This window comes from Macrobrachium nipponense, chromosome 16 (assembly GCF_015104395.2).
Source record: "Macrobrachium nipponense isolate FS-2020 chromosome 16, ASM1510439v2, whole genome shotgun sequence".
NCBI lineage: Eukaryota > Metazoa > Arthropoda > Malacostraca > Decapoda > Palaemonidae > Macrobrachium > Macrobrachium nipponense.
In genome coordinates, this window is record NC_087209.1 from 64,674,156 (window position 1) to 64,695,955 (window position 21,800).

The 21,800-nt window shown below is 38.2% G+C and overlaps 1 protein-coding gene and 1 long non-coding RNA gene across 3 annotated transcripts in view; one reads left to right on the top strand and one right to left on the bottom strand.

Moving 5' to 3' along the window:
• The window catches only part of LOC135195779 (protein SpAN-like), a 43,617-nt gene extending 25,903 nt beyond the window's left edge, over nucleotides 1-17,714 (top strand). The window contains exons 6-13 of the mRNA XM_064222250.1: nucleotides 78-339; nucleotides 1,458-1,541; nucleotides 1,676-1,835; nucleotides 8,095-8,632; nucleotides 10,008-10,102; nucleotides 11,000-11,135; nucleotides 16,039-16,128; nucleotides 17,165-17,714. Of these exons, the coding sequence (XP_064078320.1) occupies nucleotides 78-339; nucleotides 1,458-1,541; nucleotides 1,676-1,835; nucleotides 8,095-8,632; nucleotides 10,008-10,102; nucleotides 11,000-11,135; nucleotides 16,039-16,128; nucleotides 17,165-17,407 (1,608 nt within the window). The 3' untranslated portion in view covers nucleotides 17,408-17,714. The remainder of the gene's footprint in view (nucleotides 1-77; nucleotides 340-1,457; nucleotides 1,542-1,675; nucleotides 1,836-8,094; nucleotides 8,633-10,007; nucleotides 10,103-10,999; nucleotides 11,136-16,038; nucleotides 16,129-17,164) is intronic.
• The window catches only part of LOC135195454 (uncharacterized), a 109,755-nt gene that overhangs the window by 75,032 nt on the left and 12,923 nt on the right, over nucleotides 1-21,800 (bottom strand). The gene's annotated exons all lie outside the window — the stretch shown is intronic.

Sequence of the window (21,800 nt, forward strand, 5' to 3'; positions counted from 1 at the left end):
CCAAGCTTCCTTTGCTATGCCACTCATAGTCTCCCCTCCTGTAAACTCTTGTTGTAACTTCATGACCTCCCCTTCAGGCTTTCCAGAGCAACGGCCGCATCACCATTGCTACTTTGAACCCTCTCTACCAAGGTGTCATAGGTCAAAGAAGCGGCCTCTCCCACATGGACAAGCTGATGGCTAACAGGATGTACAACTGCGTGAGCAAGAATCTGGCCTCTTGCAGCCTGGCCGTCGACCCTTGCCAGAACTACGGGTACATGGGCAAATCCTGCAGCTGTGTGTGTCCAGCTGGTACCTCGGGGACGAACTGCCAAACGCTAACTCTACCATACAATGGTAAGGTGTTAGGAATGGACTCACTCTCTCTCTCCAGACCCTGACCTCCTGGAAGAAGGCATTCTGTCCTTTGACTGCATTTTTTTTTTCTTTTCTTTGACTTCCTGACCTCTCAACACTACTGAGTGATTGGCTTTGTTCTGTCTCCCACAAGGTCGCATGACTACTCTGACCTTCTTTTGTGTTTCAGGTGTTTCATGGCTATTTCGACATCAGATGTGTAAAGTATTCGTTCACAATACAGTAGAAACTTTTTGGTCTCTCTCCTTGACGATGTTGTTGTAATCGTAGCAAAAATTAACAAAATCAGTAATTCTTTAAGGTAGTAACACTTCGATCACATCGGGAAATATTTACCTGCAGATGCGCCGATGTCAATCTTTGGCTTCGAGATTGATTGTAATTGAAAGTTTCCCAAAATCACCGACGAAATTTAAAATACGCCATATTTTATTAGAAATAACTGTCCTCTACCATTTAACATGCACATTATTCATGTTTTACATTTTCATTCTAATAATCAAATCATAAATATCCTATCCTAAAATTCCTATCTTTAACTCAACGCGAAACACCCTTTTCAGAACCTTTCTAGGCTCTTCCATCGACCTTCACTACCCCCACAACAACAACAACATAGTAGTTTGTTGGCTTACTCCCCGAGTAAGCGAGAACGCGCACCAAAAAGGCCTTAGCCTTGTCACAGACAGCTCGATTTCGATGAAATAATCAGTAAATTATGAGCAATGATTCATCTCGCGGTTTCCACAAGTGTCCCACATTCACTCCAGAGGTCGAGAATTCCTCGCAAAAAGCTATTTGAATATCTATTAAAATCGTCTGTGAATTATGGCTCAATTACATTTGCATCTAATCTAATTAACAATGAGACTTAGCCATGGAAAGATTAAGTGAATTTGTGAATGTTCTTCACTTAATGTAAAATTATCATTCACGCCATTTTGATGGGAGGAATTTTATCGTCATTAACAGTTCACATAATTTTTAAAAATATGACTAGCATGAAATCTGAAATACTTAGAGAATGGGGTCTTTGGGCTCCCTTGCCCACTAATGATGCTCTCTCTCTCTCTAATTTACCGATGCTCTTATTTTAGATGTGAACATGTCGCCATTCACACAGACCATCACCTCAGAGGGAACAGTGACCAGCCCTAACTACCCATCTACAACCCCGCCAGGTAAAATAACAACTCGTTGACCATGAAGGACAGAAATGAAAGAGAAACCACACTTTTACTACCTAATCATCACCTATGCTAATCCCTTATCTCCCTCCCTCCCTCCTCCTCCCCTTCCCCTGGTGCGTCTGCAGGAGAAAAATACACCAAATTAATCCAGGCGCCGAGTTGTCAGCTGATACGGTTGACCTTCAGCGATTTCAAAGCCATAGACAAAGCTTCGGTGAATGGAGAGATCATTTGCTACTACGAAGGCCTGGAGATCCGAATTACCGACATGTACGACGGTACGTGGTAAGTGTCACCGAAATCTGACTTGCCTCTCTAGTTCACAACATGTCATGAACATGCTGAAGACTTATTGCGTACATGTCGTTAACAAGCAGGTTGAAAACACGCCAATGACTGTAAATGGCAAACTAATCTTTTTCAGACGCTGGGCAAGCGGAAGTAGTAGCACTGGTTAAGAGAACCAGTTAAGTCATCCACTTGTATATAACATGTATGTGATGCGTGTGTAACAAGTTAGTGACATGTCATAAACATGCTGCAGTTTTATTGCATACGTATCACAAGCAGGTTGAAGATAATGACTTTAAGTGGAGAACTAATCTTTGGCAGACGCTGGCCAAGCTAAAGAATCACTGTTTAGGAAAACCAGTTGGTTAGGAGAACCAGTAATTCTTGCACTTGTATTTAACCTGTTTGTGATTGTGCGTGACAAGTTAGCGACATACGTTTAAAGGCCCTTCCACACGGTCGATCTTTGCTCAACAAACTCTGTTTGTTGTGATGTCAGAAGTGGAGAAACAGCAGATAAGGTTCTGCCTTTTCCCGCTTCTGATATCACATCGAGCTAAGTTCGTCGGGCAAAGCTCAACCGTCCGGATGGGGCTTAAGACATGTTTTACAAGATGCACCCTAGAATTGATGTCATTTCAGCAAAATCTTACTTTTTGCTTCATTTTCATTGATTTGAGCCTGTTCTCTTCAGTGCCCTGTCTTCAGAGGGAATTTCTCTGTCTTCTTCATCCACTCCCTTGTACACCTAACAGTTAAATAGGAGAGGACCTCCTACTACATACTGATTCCATCAACACTTTTTTTGGAAGTTTTTGGAAGTTTTCTAGAGTGTTCTCCATTAGGCCAGAAGGAAAAATGAAATTAATTAGGTATAGATATTTGCTTACCACGGACAAAATTTCGCACAAAAAGAACACATTCTGAAAACTCAAAAATAAAACCAATAGCCGTTAAAATGACTGACGTAAGAGAGTTGTCAAATTAAAGATTAAAGTCTTGTATTTCAAACTGCAATATGGCGCTCTGTCCTGAAGTCTTGCCAGAACAGCTTGATATTAAACTTTCAATGCATGTATATATGTATGTATGCAAATAATATATATATATATATATATAAAGATATATGCCACGAAGGAAAATAAACAACGAAGTATCTGCGAGATCTTTCGATGTTCAAACGTCTTTTACTTAGCAGATGAACTGACATACATGAGGAAATGACGATTCACGAAAGGTCGTATAACTGACAGATAGGGATTATAAAGAGATTAGTACCTAGAATCCGACACACCTGGAAGATGAGTAACCTTTCCAAACAAGCAAAAACATGGGTGCAATTAAAAGTTTGAGACAATCTGCTCAGACACAAGGGCAAGACAATTAAAGGATTATCATAGGTGACAGCTATTCACAACTTTGGTAAACAGAAACATATTCACAATACATATTAAACATAAATATACAACGAAGATATCTCTAAGGCAACTAATTTTTATTTAAGTCTGTAATTATATCTTTGAGGTCATTCTTAAACATGTTACAAATACAAGGGTCTAAATGAAACCGGCCACAATTAATATTAAAATTACAATGAGAAGTAAGTTGTATTTAAGCAGATTCTAAAAGATTTCGCGATAAGACATCTTTTGACCTTGTAATTACTGAACTACCGATCCAATTTATTCGGCGCATTGTCAGTACCCAATATTTGGATCAAGAAATTGAATACATAAGAAAAATAGGGAAAGATTTATGTTATCCTTCACATATATTAGATATTTGTTATAATAAAGCCCAAAAAAGTTTTATAGTGTATGTAACATGGAGAAAGAAAATTCTAAGAACATTCCCAGTTTGCCTTATTTTGACGGATTTGAAACCATTGAATCATTGCTAAAAGCCTTTAAGGTCAACCTTGTTTTTTCTTATAATAACACACTAAAACGAATGTTAATAAAAAATGGCCCTAGAGAAAGCAACAACATAATATATAAAATTCCATGTATGGATTGTCCCTCATTTTATCTCGGACAGTCGAGCAAGGGCTTAGAAGTAAGGTTAAGCCAGCATAAATATTCTGTAAAAACTGGCCAAACATCTAATGCAATATTCATTCAATTAAGTGAAAACAACCACCGAAAAAATTGGATTGGTAGTTCAGTAATTGCAGGGTCAAAAGATGTCTTATCATGAAATCTTTTAGAATCTGGTTTAATACAACTTACTTCTCATTGTAATTTTAATATTAGTCGTGGCCGGTTTCACTTAGACCCTTGTATTTGTAACATGTTTAAGAATGACCTCAAAGATATAATTACAGACTTAAATAAAAATTAGTTGCCTTAGAGATATCTTTGTTGTATATTTATGTTTAATATGTATTGTGAATATGTTTTTGTTTACCAAAGTTGTGAATAGCTGTCACCTATGATAATCCTTTAACCCTTAAACGCCGAAGCGGTAAAAAAAAAATGTCACCCGTGTGCCGGAGGTGTTTCAGAGTGAGCGCGGAAGCAGAAAAAATATTTTATTCAAAAAATCACAGCGCGCTTAGTTTTCAAGATTAAGAGTTCATTTCTGGGCCCTTTTTTTGTCATTGGCTGAAGTTTAGTATGCAACCATCAGAAATGAAAAATATTATCATTATCATATATAAATAATGCGAAATATGATAGCGCAAAAACGAAATTTCACATATAATTGTATTCAAATCGCGCTGTGCGCAAAACGATTAAAGGTAACAAGTTACTTTTTTTTCGTTGTAATGTACACTAAATTGCAATCATTTTGGTATATAACACATTGTAAAACGATAAAAGCAACACAGAGAAAATATTATCACAAAATAATGCATGAATTCGTAACGCGCGGACATAAACAAATATTTTTTTCAAAAATTCACCATAAATCTAAATATTGTCCTAGAGACTTCCAATTTCTTTCAATATGAAGACAAATGATTGAATATTACAATACTGTAAGAGTATTAGCTTACAAATGCAGTTTTCGACCATATCTGACGAGTTTTAATAAATTTTTAAACCAAGGTTTTTTGGGAACCAAACAAAAAATTTGTTTTCCGAAAAATTTTTTTTTTTTTTGTTAATATTCATTTTTTAAATTGTTTTTTTTGTTTTTTTTTATTGCAAAAAAAAATTTTTATTGTTCCGGGAAAAAAAAAATTATTTCTGAAAACAAAACAGGCTTAAAAACAAAAAACCCTTTCCAAATATTTTTTTTGTTTTATTCTACATGAAATTGCACACATTTTCATATATAAAACTCTATGAAATGCCTAATATAAAACGGAGCAAATATTCCGATAATGGGACGTACGCATTTCGGAAATTTGTGGCGGAGAATCCGCGCGCGGAGAGAAGGAAAGTTTTTTCTTTAAATTCACCATAAATCTAAATATTGTGCTAGAGACTTCGAATTTGTTTCAAGATGAAGATAAATGACTGAATATTACTAGACTGTAAGAGCTTTAGCTTACAATTGCGTTTTTCGACCATTTCGGTAGAGTCAAATTGACCGAACGTGGTTTTTTTTCTATTTATCATGATTTATATGCAAATATTTCGAAAATGAGATAAGCTAAAGCCTTCAATTATTTTTTGTTGTATTCTACATGAAATTGCGCACATTTTCATATATAAAACTTTATGTAAAGGCTAATTTAAAATGGTGCAAACATTACCACAATCGCACGTATGATTTTTTCATAAGAGTTACCGCGCGGACGTAAAGAAAATGTTATTTTTTTCATAAATTCACCATAAATCGAAATATTGTGCTAGAAACTTCCAATTTGTTGCAAAATGAAGGTAGATGCTTGAATATTACTAGAATATAAGCGTTTTAGCTTACAATTGCGTTTTTTTACCATTTCAGTAGAGTCAAAGTTGATTCGAAAGGTTGAAAAATTTGTCACTTATCATTTTTTATATGAAAATATTTCAAAATTGATAAAAGCTACAACCATGGGTTACTTTTAGTTGTATTGAGCATGGAATTTCGCACATTTTCATATATAAAACTTTATGTAACGGCTAATTTAAAATGGTGCAAACATTACCACAATCGCATGTATGATTTTTTTCGGAAGAGTTACCGCGCGGACGTAAGGAAAAAGTTTTTTAATAAATTCACCTTAAATCGAAATATTGTGCTAGAGACGTCCAATTAGTTGCAAAATTCAGGTAAATGATTGAATATTACTAAAATATAAGATGTTAGATTACAATTGCGTTTTTCGACCATTTCGGTAGAGTCAAAGTTGACCGAAGGTTGAAATTTTGGCTCTTATCGTTATTAATATGAAAATATCTCAAAACCGATAAAAGCTACAATCATGAGTATTTTTCTGTTGTATTCTACATAAAAATGCGCACATTTTCATATATAATACTCCATGTAACGGCTAATCTAAAATAATTGGTATTATGTCAAAGTGACGAAATAATTTCCGAGATGTGTCACAGATACTTTTTAGTGCGGCAAGAAAGAAATTCGCGCTTGCGCGCCTGCGTAACGATTGTAAACAAAACAACACCTTGATCCGTGAACTCCCAGCATCCCCCAAGGCGCGTGATTCAAGAGTTTTCGGCTGGTAGGCCTAAAAGTATTTTTCCGCGAATTTTTAAAAAAAACTTTTGTATGTCGACGTAAAATACGTCCAGTCGGCGTTTAAGGGTTAATTGTCTTGCCCTTGTGTCTGAGCAGATTGCCTTAAACTTTTACTTGCACCCATGTTTTTGCTTGTTTGGGAAGGTTACTCATCTTCCAGGTGTGTCGGATTCTAGGTACTAATCTCTTTATAATCCCTATCTGTCTGTTATACGACCTTTCGTGTATCGTCATTTCCTTATGTATGTCAGTTCATCTGCTAAGTAAAGGACGTTTGAACATCGAAAGATCTCGCGGATACTCCATTGTTTCTTTTCCCTCGTGGCATATATCTTTATCTATGGTGATTATCACGTTCCAAACTTTTCCATAAATTCAAAGTTGAAGTTAGAATACATATATTATATTTATATATTTATTAATAATATTATATATTACTTTATATATCTAAATGAATCAACGAAAGTTTGGGAATGATGAATATATAAATAAGGGTAGGAGCCACGCAGGAAAGTGAAACAATACAGTCGAAAGATCTCGCAGCTACTCCATTGATTCACTTCCCTTCGTGGCTTACCTACCTATATATATATATATATATATATATATATATATATATATATATATATATATATATATATATATATGTGTGTGTGTGTGTGTGTGTGTATGTATATATATATATATTATATATATATATATATATATATATTATATATATATATATATATATATATTATATATATATATATATATATATATATATATATATATTATATATATATATAGATATATATATATTATATATATATATATATATTTTTTTTTTATATATATATTTATATATCTTTATGTTATATATATATATATATATATATATTATATATATATTATATAAATTTATCTTTTTATATATATATATATATTATATAAATATTATATCATTCGAGCTACAAATGTCCTTTAGTATCTAATTCGCTCTACCTCGGAAGATTATATATTTTCATATATGTACCAAAGGGGAATTTTTAGTTGATAATAACTTCGTACCCCCATGGGATCGAACCACCGTCCAGTGGACGGGAAACGATATCAGGAACGGACAGTGACGCAACCGAGTCGGCCAGCGTCACTGTCCGTTCCTGATTTCGTTTCCCGTCCACTGGACGGTGGTTCGATCCCATGTGGGGACGAAGTTATTATCAACTAAAAATTCCCCTTCGGTACATATATGAAAATATATCAATTCCGAGGTAAGAAGCGAATTAGATATTAAAGGACATATGTAAGCTCGAATGATTTATTTGAATCACGGTGATGTGATAAGTATATATATATATATATATATATATATATATATATATATAATTATATATGTGTGTGTGTGTGTGTGTGTGTCTGTGTGTGTGTGGGTGTATGTGTGTGTGCGCGCGCGTTTGTATTATTCAAAACATTGACACATTTTAAAAGAGAAGATGAAAGTTTATTTCTTTGCAAAAGAAGACAAACAATAACGTCTATTTTCCCCTTCGAAAGTCATTCCTATCCTCTAGAACTATAAAATAAAATATAAATAAATAAAAAAGAAACATTTAAAGCACAACGATGCCTTTGCGCACAGGTACTGCGGCACCGATATTGCCGCTGGTCAAGTCTTCACTTCCACCACCAACCAAATGATCCTCTTCTTCAAGACAAATGGCGGGAATTACAGTCCCGCCAAATGGTCGGCCACCGTCGACTTCATAAGCGACCCAGCCTGCGGCACAACATCGACGCCACCGTCAACTACAACATCGACGCCACCTTCAACCACAACAACGACGCCACCTTCAACCACAACAACGACGCCACCTTCAACCACAACAACGACGCCACCTTCGACCACAACATCCACCCCACCTACAACCACAACAACCACCACCACAACATCGACGCCACCTACGACCACAACAACCACCACCACAACATCGACGCCACCTACGACCACGACAACCACCACAACACCACCCACGCCACCCGCGACCACCACTACTCCGAAGCCTGCCGTTCCTCAGTGTGGCTTCATAGATTACGGGACGGGACTGAAGGGTTTCTACTCGCCTAACTTCCCCGGCCGCTATCCCAACAACGCCATTTGCGTCCTCGAGAATAACAGCGTGAGTTTTTTTTTTTTAAACATTTGAAACAAATGTACCTAGTGTTTATATTTTCTTGTTGAAGGACACCAGTGGTCAGAAAACTGGAACAAAGTACCCAATGTAAATTATTTTCTTGTTGAGGGAGAGCAATTTTCAGACAAATTGAACCAAGTACCGAAAATACGTACATATTTTCTTGTTGAAGGAGAACAATTTTCAGACAAATTGAACCAAGTACCGAAAATACTTATATATTTTCTTGTTGAAGGACAACAATTTTCAGACAATTTGAACAAAGTACCCAATGTATATATTTTCTTCCTAAAGGACACCAATTTTCAGACAATTTGAAAATAAAGTACCTAATGAATATATTTTGTTGTTGAAGAACATTTTCAGAAAATTTGAACAAAGTGCCCAGTGTATATTTTTTCTTGTTGAAGAACAACATTTTCAGAAAAATTGAACAAAGTACCCAATGTATATATTTTCTTGATACAGGACGACAATTTTCAGACAATTTGAACAAAGTGCCCAATGTATATATTTTCTTGCTAAAGGACAACAATTTTCAGACAATTTTCAGAAAATGAGACAGTATTTCAGTTTTAGAAACAACTGTTCGCTGAACACTTTGGAAAACGGTCTCATTGCAAAACGTCTTGAATTCAGCTTTAGAAGCCGTAGTTTTCAGATGACTTCCAAAAAAATGTGCTGATGTGGCATAGTTTTCAAATGACTTTCAGAGCCTGCACTCATGTGAAACTATCCTTATTTTAGCTTTGGAAACTGTCGTTTTCAAAAGTCAGAAAACGAGCTCAGATGAGAATGTCTATTTCCCGCTGTGGAAACTTTAGTTAACAAAAGTCAGAAAAGGAGCTCAGATGAGAATGACTATTTCAGTTTTAGAATCCATAGTTTTCAGTTACTTTCTGAAAACGTGTTCACGTGACAATGAATGTATCTGAGCTTTATCAAATGACTTCTGGTAAAGTGACATTTTCTTTAGAAACGGAAGTTTTCAGATAACTTCTGATCATTTACAGCATTCTAGTTCTCTCTGACTCTGACCTCCATCGAGATTCGAAGTTGTAATAATTTTCATGTATCAAGTCAAAAAATTCCATTCGCAATTAATATCTACTGAACAGAACTTCCCAAATCATCATTAGGGCACAATTTGTGGAAAGACCTTTCTATTGATCAAATTGCACACTATACGCTGGATACACAGATAACTTACACATATGTAACGATTTCAACCAAACTTGCTGGCTTTAGATTTACTCAAATAGCATATTCATATGTCAACATTTCTACCAAAAATGCAGATTTATAAAATGTGTAAGATCCTTTTCCTAATCTTAGACTAAATTTCCTGATCATCTTACAGACAATGCCTTACCTGGCCCTCCTCTACATCATCAAACTGAAGCTGAGTAGAGGAGACAAACTCGTCATAGAGCATCCGTATGGTCCTCCCTGCGTGTAAGTCATTTCATTCAGTCACATCAGTCTAGAAAGGAACATAGAATTTAGGCCAAATGCCAAGTGCTAGGGCCTATGTGGTCATTCAGAGCTTAAGCGAAAACTGACAGTAAAAGGGTTTGACAGGTGCACAAAGAGGAAAACCTCGAGGTTGCACTTTGAACCAATTGCTATGGTAGATTCACATCATCCGTGCACTAATGGAACCCATTGGTCTAGATCTTCAGCAATGCCTATTTCCCACAAGATTGATTGCTTAATTTATTTAATTGTCCTAGAATAAATGTCATAGACTCCGGCCTTGCTGCCCCTGTGACCTTGCCCTCGAATTTTACATACTCCTCATTTACTAAGTGTCTCCTGATTATTATGATCTCCTCAATTCCTTCTTATCAAACTAGATTGTCTTAGTTACATTTTCACCTCTTCCTCCCTAACTCATGTTGATCCTCACTTTTGATTCAATCAAATAATAATTAGACGTACCTCCAGCCACTCTTCTTCTCACCATTACATCTATCTGCTTCATCTTCCATGAACTCCTTACCATCAGATAATCTGACAAATTTTCATGTCAATATATCACTCATTCCACTGGCTGCGGGCCTTCATGGCTCTTTGTCGCCGCTATGTCAATATATATATATATATATATATATATATATATATATTATATATATATACTATATCACGTTTTCTCGTTCTCTGTATCTGAAGAAATGGATGGTAGTCACTGACTGAGAGAGAGAGAATACAGAAACACATCACATCTGAAGCCAGTACTTCTATGCTGACATTATTACAGAGAGAGAGAGAGAGAGAGAGAGTACTACAGCTATATCTGAACCAATGTTGCTAAGCTGACTGACTGACCATTCGAATGTTTTCATCCCACAGACTAACGGGATCGAGGAGGAGGCCGTTTTTCAGAAAGGTTCCCTCCCACTTCCGGGCCACCTTCACCTCAGACTCCGCCTACAACAAACAGGGCTTCCTTATCAAGTACATAGAAACCCAAGGAAGATGCCATGCGGTGAGGACATAAAATAATAATAATACTATACTATAATGGGTGTTATGCCTGTCCGTCCGTCTGTCATTCAATCACGGCCAAACGGCTGGTCCGATGGGCATGAAACTTGGCAGGGTTATAGTGGGGGCCCCTATAGTGGTTTATAATGGGGTTTCATCTTACCTCCAACGCCCCCTCCGAAGGGGGTGGAGGTGAGAAGGGATGACACGGAGCTGTTCTGCCCGTTAAACGGGGCTGGTTATGCCCGTAGACTTAGTTATTTTACGAATTTATCATACATAATAGTTAACAAACACTAGAGAGTCACTTGTATGAAGCAGTAGATGAGTATGCTTTTAGTAAGGATTGGTAAATTGCTAATAATAATAATAATAATAATAATAATAATAATACTGATAATAATAATAATAATAATAATATGTGGCGCCGTGGAGGAGTGGGCTAGGTCGTCAATAGACTTAAGTCATATTAAGCAACATTGGGGCTGGTCAGTCGTTGGATGGGTGACCGCTCTCCTCGGCGTTGATTCCTTGGGAAAGGATCTTTACCATAATTTCCTCAGTCTACTCAGCTGTAAATGAGTACCTATCCCTGAATGGGGGTAATATCGGGTCGCAGCTATGGGTTAAATAGCAAAACTCAGCAATGATGGAAAGAAATGAAGGAATAAACGACAACGACGTAAATGGAACCTCTGGCAACAGAGGAGCTTCGTCCGGCAACCAGGTATTCAACCCAATTGAAGGGGAAGACGGTCAGGTACTTGGAGGTCGTCATCCAGCAACTGATCACCACAACGACAGTAATCAACAGCCTGAGATTGGAGCTACAGAGGCAAAAAGGAAGAAATGGACAAGAGAAGAAAATAAGGAAATATGGAGATGCTACATCAGAAGCAACCCGACGGAGAGAGGATATAGAAGAAGATTGGTCAACATCTGGAATGAGAGGAATAACACCCCCCAAACAGAGCAGAGGCTGGCAGACCAAGTAAGGAACATAAAGAAAAAGAACTGGCTCTCCCCAACAGAAAGAGAAGAACTGGAAAGGGAAATGACACACGACAACGAATTACACGAAGACGAACTAAGAGACGATGCCACAGAAGACGACAGGGAGGATGAGGTATCAAACAACGACACACGAAGAAACACCGACGAAGTAACAGAGAGGATGGAATGGGTAGAGTTAGACAATGGATGGAACCAGATACAGAGAGAACAAAGATCCCCTCCATGAAAGCCTACAACACCAAGAAATTAAGGGAGAAAACAAGTGAGGTCAATGAAATAATGGGCATAATACACACCACCAGTATCACAGAAACAAATAACTTGACATATGCAGGAGCAAGATTAGTAGCAGAACTGATGGGGATTCAAACACCAACACCACCAGCACAACCAACCCAACAGAAACCAAAACAGCAACCTCCTTGGAAAAGGCGCCTGGAAAAGCAAATCATGGTGATGAGATCTGACTTAAGTAAACTGAAAGAGATGGCAGAAAAAAGGCTAAGAAGCAAGAAAACAAGGGAGGAACTCAACGAGAAATACAAAGTACAAGAGAGGGGACTGAACAACACAATAGAAGATGTAAAACAGAGGCTTAAGGCCAAAGCACATAAGATCCAACGGTACATGAACAGGAATAAGGGATACCAACAGAACAAACTATTCGGAACCAACCAGAAAAGACTATACAGCCAACTAAGAGGGGAAGACAACCACCCAGAAATTCCTGAAGCCGAACCAAGTAAGAGACTCTGGGAAAACATATGGAGCAATCCGGTATCACACAACAAACATGCAACATGGCTCCAGGAAGTCAAGGAAGAAGAAACAGGGAGAATAAAACAAAGATTCACAGAGATCACGACAGACACAGTCAGACACCAACTAAAGAAAATGCCAAACTGGAAAGCCCCAGGTCCCAATGAAGTCCATGGATACTGGCTCAAAAACTTCAAGGCCCTACACCCACGAATAGCAGAACAACTCCAGCATTGTATCTCAAATCACCAAGCACCCAAATGGATGACCACATGAAGAACATCTTAGTACAAAAAAACAAGAGTAAGGGAAATATAGCCAGTAACTACAGGCCTATCACCTGCCTACCAATAATGTGGAAGTTACTAACAGGTGTCATCAGTGAAAGGCTATACTACTACCTAGAGGAGACAAACACCATCCCCCACCAACAGAAAGGCTGCAGAAGGAAGTGTAGGGGCACAAAAGACCAGCTCCTGATAGACAAAATGGTAATGAAGAACAGTAGGAGAAGGAAAACCAACCTAAGCATGGCATGGATAGACTATAAGAAAGCCTTCGACATGATACCACACACATGGCTAATAGAATGCCTGAAAATATATGGGGCAGAGGAAAACACCATCAGCTTCCTCAAAAATACAATGCGCAACTGGAATACAATACTTACAAGCTCTGGAATAAGACTAGCAGAGGTTAATATCAGGAGAGGGATCTTCCAGGGCGACTCACTGTCCCCACTACTCTTCGTAGTAGCCATGATTCCCATGACAAAAGTACTACAGAAGATGGATGCCGGGTACCAACTCAAGAAAAGAGGCAACAGAATCAACCATCTGATGTTCATGGACGACATCAAGCTGTATGGTAAGAGCATCAAGGAAATAGATACCCTAATCCAGACTGTAAGGATTGTATCTGGGGACATCAGGATGGAGTTTGGAATAGAAAAATGCGCCTTAGTCAACATACAAAAAGGCAAAGTAACGAGAACTGAAGGGATAAAGCTACCAGATGGGAGCAACATCAAACACATAGATGAGACAGGTGATACAAATACCTGGGAATAATGGAAGGAGGGGATATAAAACACAAGAGATGAAGGACACGATCAGGAAAGAATATATGCAGAGACTCAAGGCGATACTCAAGTCAAAACTCAACGCCGGAAATATGATAAAAGCCATAAACACATGGGCAGTGCCAGTAATCAGATACAGCGCAGGAATAGTGGAATGGACGAAGGCAGAACTCCGCAGCATAGATCAGAAAACCAGGAAACATATGACAATACACAAAGCACTACACCCAAGAGCAAATACGGCCAGACTATACATAACACGAAAGGAAGGAGGGAGAGGACTACTAAGTATAGAGGACTGCGTCAACATCGAAAACAGAGCACTGGGGCAATATCTGAAAACCAGTGAAGACGAGTGGCTAAAGAGTGCATGGGAAGAAGGACTAATAAAAGTAGATGAAGACCCAGAAATATACAGAGACAGGAGAAAGACAGACAGAACAGAGGACTGGCACAACAAACCAATGCACGGACAATACATGAGACAGACAAAAGAACTAGCCAGCGATGACAATTGGCAATGGCTACAGAGCTACAGAGGGGAGAGCTAAAGAAGGAAACTGAAGGAATGATAACAGCGGCACAAGATCAGGCCCTAAGAACCAGATATGTTCAAAGAACGATAGACGGAAATAACATCTCTCCCATATGTAGGAAGTGCAATACGAAAAATGAAACCATAAACCACATAGCAAGTGAATGCCCGGCACTTGCACAGAACCAGTACAAAAAAGAGGCATGATTCAGTGGCAAAAGCCCTCCACTGGAGCCTGTGCAAGAAACATCAGCTACCTTGCAGTAATAAGTGGTACGAGCACCAACCTGAAGGAGTGATAGAGAACGATCAGGCAAAGATCCTCTGGGACTATGGTATCAGAACGGATAGGGTGATACGTGCAAACAGACCAGACGTGACGTTGATTGACAAAGTCAGGAAGAAAGTATCACTCATTGATGTCGCAATACCATGGGACACCAGAGTTGAAGAGAAAGAGAGGGAAAAATGGATAAGTATCAAGATCTGAAAATAGAAATAAGAAGGATATGGGATATGCCAGTGGAAATCGTACCCATAATCATAGGAGCACTAGGCACGATCCCAAGATCCCTAGAAAAACTAGAGGCTGAAGTAGCTCCAGGACTCATGCAGAAGAGTGTGATCCTAGAAACGGCACACATAGTAAGAAAAGTGATGGACTCCTAAGGAGGCAGGATGCAACCCGGAACCCCACACTATAAATACCACCCAGTCGAATTGGAGGACTGTGATAGAGCAAAAAAAAAAAAATAAATAATAATAATAATAATAATATAGAGAAGAAAATAGAAAAAAATAGTCAGCTTTAAGTGTCAAAAGCTAAAAATACAGGGGGGATTATATTGCTGTTTACACTGAGGGATTGCTTATCAAATACCTAGAAATGCTGAGAAGATGGCAAGCGGTGAGGGCAAAAATCAAATCAAAATCAAATAGATAAATTAGAAAAAAAAGTTGATCTTTGAATGTCAAACAGCTGAAAATACAGGGGGAATAATCATTTGATTTCTATTCAAGTTATATTATTACATAGTTTTGCAAAGGATGTCGACTGTAAAATTATCTATTCTGAAATGTATCGTCAGGATATTTATGAAAAAAAAAATACTGTTCATTCAAAAGGAAAGAATGCCGGCAAAAAATCAGTCGATTATATTATGATTTTCTCCACTGACGCAAATCAGCTATACTCTAAAAGCTCTACTTATTTTTTGAAAGTGATATTTTTATGGATGAGTTTTCAAACTAAATCATTACTTATATGCTACGGAGCGACATAAAATGGGTAATTTCTCAAAGCCTCATGGTTAATTAATTTTTAAAAATCGCTAGACCTTATAAATATACTAGACAGAACCCTTCCAAAATATCTATTTCTGAAGAGAATGTATTTTTGGTGAATAATATCCATTAAGAATATCATGAGAGAGAGAGAGAAAAAAAAAATTATTATTATTCCGCAGAGTGATCGAAGGTAACTTTCGTAATGGTTTCGTTTCATGTTTTGTCCAGTCGATAGATGGCACCACCCGCGGTTCTGTCGTGACTCCGGGCTACCCGAGAAAACACTGGAAGTCGACAGTCTGCGAGTGGAAGATAACTGTAAGTAGCTTTCAAACGCACTTAAGAACCCAGATCTCAAAGCTGATGTTACGTAAATATGACGATTTCATGATTATGAATTGCTAAAACGCAGTAGAGGAATTTTTCAATTTTTCCTTCGTGGCAAAAACCTTTATTTATACATAACATCACGTTTTATATACTTCGTGATCAAGTTATTCATATATATATATATATATATATATATATATATATATATAGATATATATATATTAATATATACATAATACGTGTATATATACATATATATATATATATATATATATATATATGTATATATATATATATATATACATATGTATATGTGTATATATACATATATATATATATACTATATATATATACTATATACATACATATATATATATATATATATATATATATATACATACATACATACATACATACATACATACATACATACATACATACATACACGATCCACATTCTATTGGAGCATCATTAATTTGTCTCAAATTGTTTCTGAGAGCCTTCTACAACGATACCTTAGACATACGTCAGAAAATTGTATACCCCAGCTCCGTTTGACTTAGCTGCCATTTCGAATTTGGAAAACGTTAATAAGCTCTGGCCAGCTATCATTTTGAAGAAAATCCTTTCCACCTAAATGCCAAAAATGCCAACTCATAAAGGAAGTTGCCATGTCATCTGAAAATGATTAGACACCCATAACCCTTGAATTACATGCCAATTATTATTACCGCCATTACATTGCTCTCCGTTATTCATCTCATTTGTTCATCCCTGGCACTTCTTTGGTATATTAGGAAAACGGAAATATAAAAGTATTAAGAAAAAATAAAGATAAAAAATAAGATGAACAACAAGAAAGATATTTAAGCTTTTTAAAAAAAGCTATGAATTTAGGACTCATGAGAGCTAGCTCATCCCTGACCTGTTTCTTTCACTCTTGTACCCACAAGCACCGCCTATACTGACTCCGTGCCCCATCCTCGAACTTGGTATAACATCTTCCTTTTTCTCCTGCGCACAGGTGAGCCCCGGGATGAGGGTCCGCCTGGCAATCCGCATCAGAAAGGTCACCTGCAACAGGAACTACGTGTCCATCGACAAGACGCCCTACGACGTTTTCTCCTACAACCCGAGCGCGATCCAGTCCTTCTGCGGAAGGAGGAAGAATGTGTACGTGACTTCCGATACGAACGTCGTGACGGTCTTCTACTTCGGGTTCAAGAGGGACCTGGGCATAAAGGTGTCCTACTCCGAGGTGCCATAAAAAGGGACTTTTTTTCGCCTAATGAAACTCTTCCGACCACGTGCCTCTCAAAAGTTGTTGGAAATTTATTTTTTATTTATTCATCATCCGTGAAAGTTATATTTTTAACCTTGAACCTTAAAACATTGATCTGTTTTTCACTGATGTTTGCTGAGAGTGAAAATTGAAAGAAGGCAGGGGTCTCTTACTTTGCCCGGCAGAAAAGATAAGTCAGAACATGCGATTTCGTATCACACGGCTTATTCTTGTAACCCTCATGACTTATATATATTCTTATACAGACTTCGAAATAAATTTTTATTGATTATCTGTTTCTTCAATAAATGATTCCTTGTTGGCGAGTTTTGTGTGAAATCATTAAAAAAATTTTGTATCTTAAGGATGGACCAGAGTTTCTCCGGACTCCCTCTATCGCCAGTAATTCTGACATTTTCCCATAAGGTCCAGAAGGAAAAATCTCAGTATAATTGATTTATTGATTGATTGATTTATGAGTTTTAGGCATAGTGCCAAGCCATTCAGCGCTGAAACGGATGCCGACAGTGAAAAGGTTTGAAAGGTGTAACAGGAAGAAAGCCTCAAATCAGTTGCACTACTAATTAATTGTTTGGAAAGTGTGGAAAGTAAGTTGGAAGAAAGATATGGAAGGAGGTACAGTAAAAGGGATGAAAGTAGTTGCAGCTAGGGGCCGAAGTGACGCTGCTAAGAACCTTTAGTCATGCCTACAGTGCACCGGAGGGGGTACATTGACGGCACCATGCCCCTACGGGGAATCTCAGTACAAACAATAAAAACTTACGGCCTTGTTATGAGAAAATATGACACTCAAATAGGACCAGCGGATGCAAATGGCTTTCATAAAAGGCCTCAGAAACTTCGGTTTATCAAAATTATAGATTTTGTTTGATTAACTCAGAAAACTAATTGAATTATCATCCTTCATTTCAATTATAGCATTGCCTTCAAATTTCGCGTCAATCAGGTTTGCCTTTTCTCCCACCTGTTTTCGAGTGTCTCTCAAAATACTCGCTCATTCCAGAGAAGACTTCCTTCCCAGTCCATATGAGAAGATTGGCCCTACTCAGCTGAATCCCTCGTCGGGGTCGCCGTTTTGAATGGGTATTTTTCTAGGGGCTGCAAAATTGTTGAAACACCCAGATAAGACTCCATTCCGTAAGGTCTTCTGTTTAATCTCCGGTTGGGGTCGCTGTTTTTATTGTTGTTGTTCTTCTTTATTCATATGCAGCCTATTCGATTGGAACAAGCCCACACAGGGGCCAAGCTCTTTGCGTGCCTCCCGAACCACGAACGCCCGAGAACCGAACTGGCGACCACCGAGGTGGCAGCCCAAGGCCATACCGATCACATCACTGAGGCGCTGAACGTCGAGTGAAACTGTGAAATAGGAGTTTCAGAACCAATACGGCATTCGTAATCGTCGTTGAGAGCTGCACTCGTAACACAGTACGTGTCCAAATTAATATGTATGACACGCGAGTTTTCGCCTGTGCTAGTCATGTGAAAATGCACAGATGTTAAAATAAGTAACCGAGGTCTGTTAAAATTAAAGAGACGAATTAAGATATGCTTTGTTTAACTTAGGAGGTTACGTGTGAGGGGATTAGATTGCAATTACTTATATATATATATATATATATATATATATATATATATATATATATATATATATATGTGTGTGTGTGTGTGTGTGTGTATGTGTGTGTGTGTGTGTGTATGTGTGTGTGTGTGTGTGTATGTGTTTAAAAATCACAGCAGATGCACGCGACTTCATTAAATAAGCGAATACCACAGGAAAATGATAGGTAGAAATACAAGCGCTTTCGTCTTTACTAAGACATTGTCAAGGAACGAATGAAATACAGTTGGAAAGAAAGTTACCAGCTAAAAAGAAAAAAAAATCAAGAATACCAGATGGTTAATTGTGTGTGTGTGTGTGTATACAATATATGTAGAAGATAAAAAGACCCATAAAAAATTCTATACAGACATTCCAACAACCATATCACTTCTCTATAGCACCCCAGTTCACTGGTGAGCCCCTCTCCCTCTCTCTCTCCCCCTCGTTTTATGGCCTCCCAAACTCACGTAAGGATGGGGATCCCCTACGTCCCATTATATCCAGCAAGGGCTCTTCCATGTATAAACTATCTAAAGGGCTTTGCAGACCTTTGATCACCATTCTTTCGAACCCTCTCTTCCTCCCACGTGAAACACGCAGTGGAATTCGTGCAAAAATGAAATGGCGCGAACATTCCCTTGAATAACATCAAAATACTCAGTCTAGACGTCGAATCATGAGTTACCAAAGTCGCGATCAAGACGTGTTGTCTTTTCTGACAAGGAAGGTACTACAACCATTTGCAGAACATTTTCCTCTTGGCATTGACAAAAACACACACACAAAATAATAATTCACTTTCACGTAACTAACAATGTGTTATCTTTTAATGGTAACTATTATAAATGGAAGTTACGCTGTAGTACGGTCAGCCAACGGCCCCCCGCCCCTCTGCCACCCACCCCTCTTCTTAGCGAACCCGTACATTCACGGAATTTTTTTCGTCTGTACACGCTGCAATACGAACTGGTGAGTTCGATTCTCGGGCATTCCATCGAGGGGTTAGAGATGTGTATTTCTGGTGATAGAAGTTCACTCTCGACGTGGTTCGAAAGTCATGTAAAGCCGTTGGTCCCGTTGCTGAATGACCACTGGTTCCATGTAACGTAAAAACACCCTACAAACAAACAATATGGACTGGTTTAGATACGTAAAATGGGAGATTTCTGCGACTTCTTAATAGACTAAATTCGCTACTCCCGACCGTAAAATTCAGAACAAAAAAGGAAAAGGACGGAAAACTACCGTTCCTAGATGTATTGATCGGGAGAGATCAAGAATAGATACGCCTTCACAGTATGCAGGAAGCCTTGCTTTCACAGTTTCTTACAGTGTAACTTCCTAAGCACTCGCGAGGCCACTGTCAGATCATTGTTGGCTACAATCATTCAGGGTGTCCATAAAGTCCCAGTACCATTACAAGTATTTATTGCTCAGAAACCATATGCCAGAGTAATGGAGTTTTAGGGTGTCCATAAAGTCCCAATACCATTACAAGTATTTATTGTTCAGAAACCATATGCCAGAGTAATGGAGTTTTAGGGTGTCCATAAAGTCCCAGTACCATTACAAGTATTTATTGCTCAGAAACTATACAACAGAAAAGTAATGCAGTGTTTTGTAGAGTGAAGTGCTCTGAATGTAAACTTTAGGAAATGTAAAACATGCTACAAAAATCTACATTACTTTATGTTATATGGTTTCTGAGCAATAAATACTTGTAATGGTACTGGGACTTTATGGACACCCGTATTTCTCAGAGGGCTAAGGATATTTTCGCAACCGCTCTACCTACCATAAATCATCGAGAAAGCTATTAACAAATCGAACAAAATATACTACAGAGGTCCCACAAACAACAGACAAATAGAACTGAACGACAAAATCATCATCATATCGTATCGCACCATTGTTCTACCCACTGGAGTGCTTGTGTTTTTTGCCTGTTTTTCTTGATCCATGTCCGAACAAGTGGGTGCCCTAGTGGGGCAAACTAAACAACAAGATTTCATATTTTGGATTGGTTCCCCACTGGGGCATTCAGCACCATTTGTGTACCCCATCTCTGGAGGTTATCCCCTGTCCTACCAACTTTTGTTCTTCTATTTAGGGTGTGACCCATTTTCTTCAGTGAGGGAGAATCCACCAGGCAGGTCTTCACTAGGGTCAGGGAGGGCATTATAGTCTGACTGTCGTTCTCTCTTCATTTCTGCAGTCTGTATTTTGATAGGTCTAGGGTCTCTAGTTCTTTCACTGTCATGAAGCCCTTACGTGATTTCAGGTGCCTTCTTGTTTCACGATGGTTATAGAGTGGGTGCCTGGGATCATTTGCTTGTTTGGTCTTTTCCTTTCTATCCAAGGTATCTCTACGGATGTTAGGTGGTGTGATGCTGGCTAGTCTATACAAAGCGGCCAGGGGTGTTGCACTCAATGTGCCAGTGATTTAGTCGGCAGGCTTTATTTAGCTCGACATCCACTCTTTTGGCGTGACTTGATCTTTCCCACACGGGAGCACAATATTCTGCAGTGGAGTAACATAGTGGAAGGGCCGTTTGCTTTAAAGTTTTTGCATCTGCTCTCCACTGGTAGAATGCAGTTTTGCTTAGGAGGTCAATTCTGGTGGCCACTTTTTTCTTGAGCTTGTTGACATGCTCCTTGAAAGTCAGTGTTCGTCAAGAGTGAGCCAAGATAGACTGGATGTAGATGGTTTTCCAGTTCCTCGTTTTCCCATTTTATTTTAGTTTTCTGTATGCC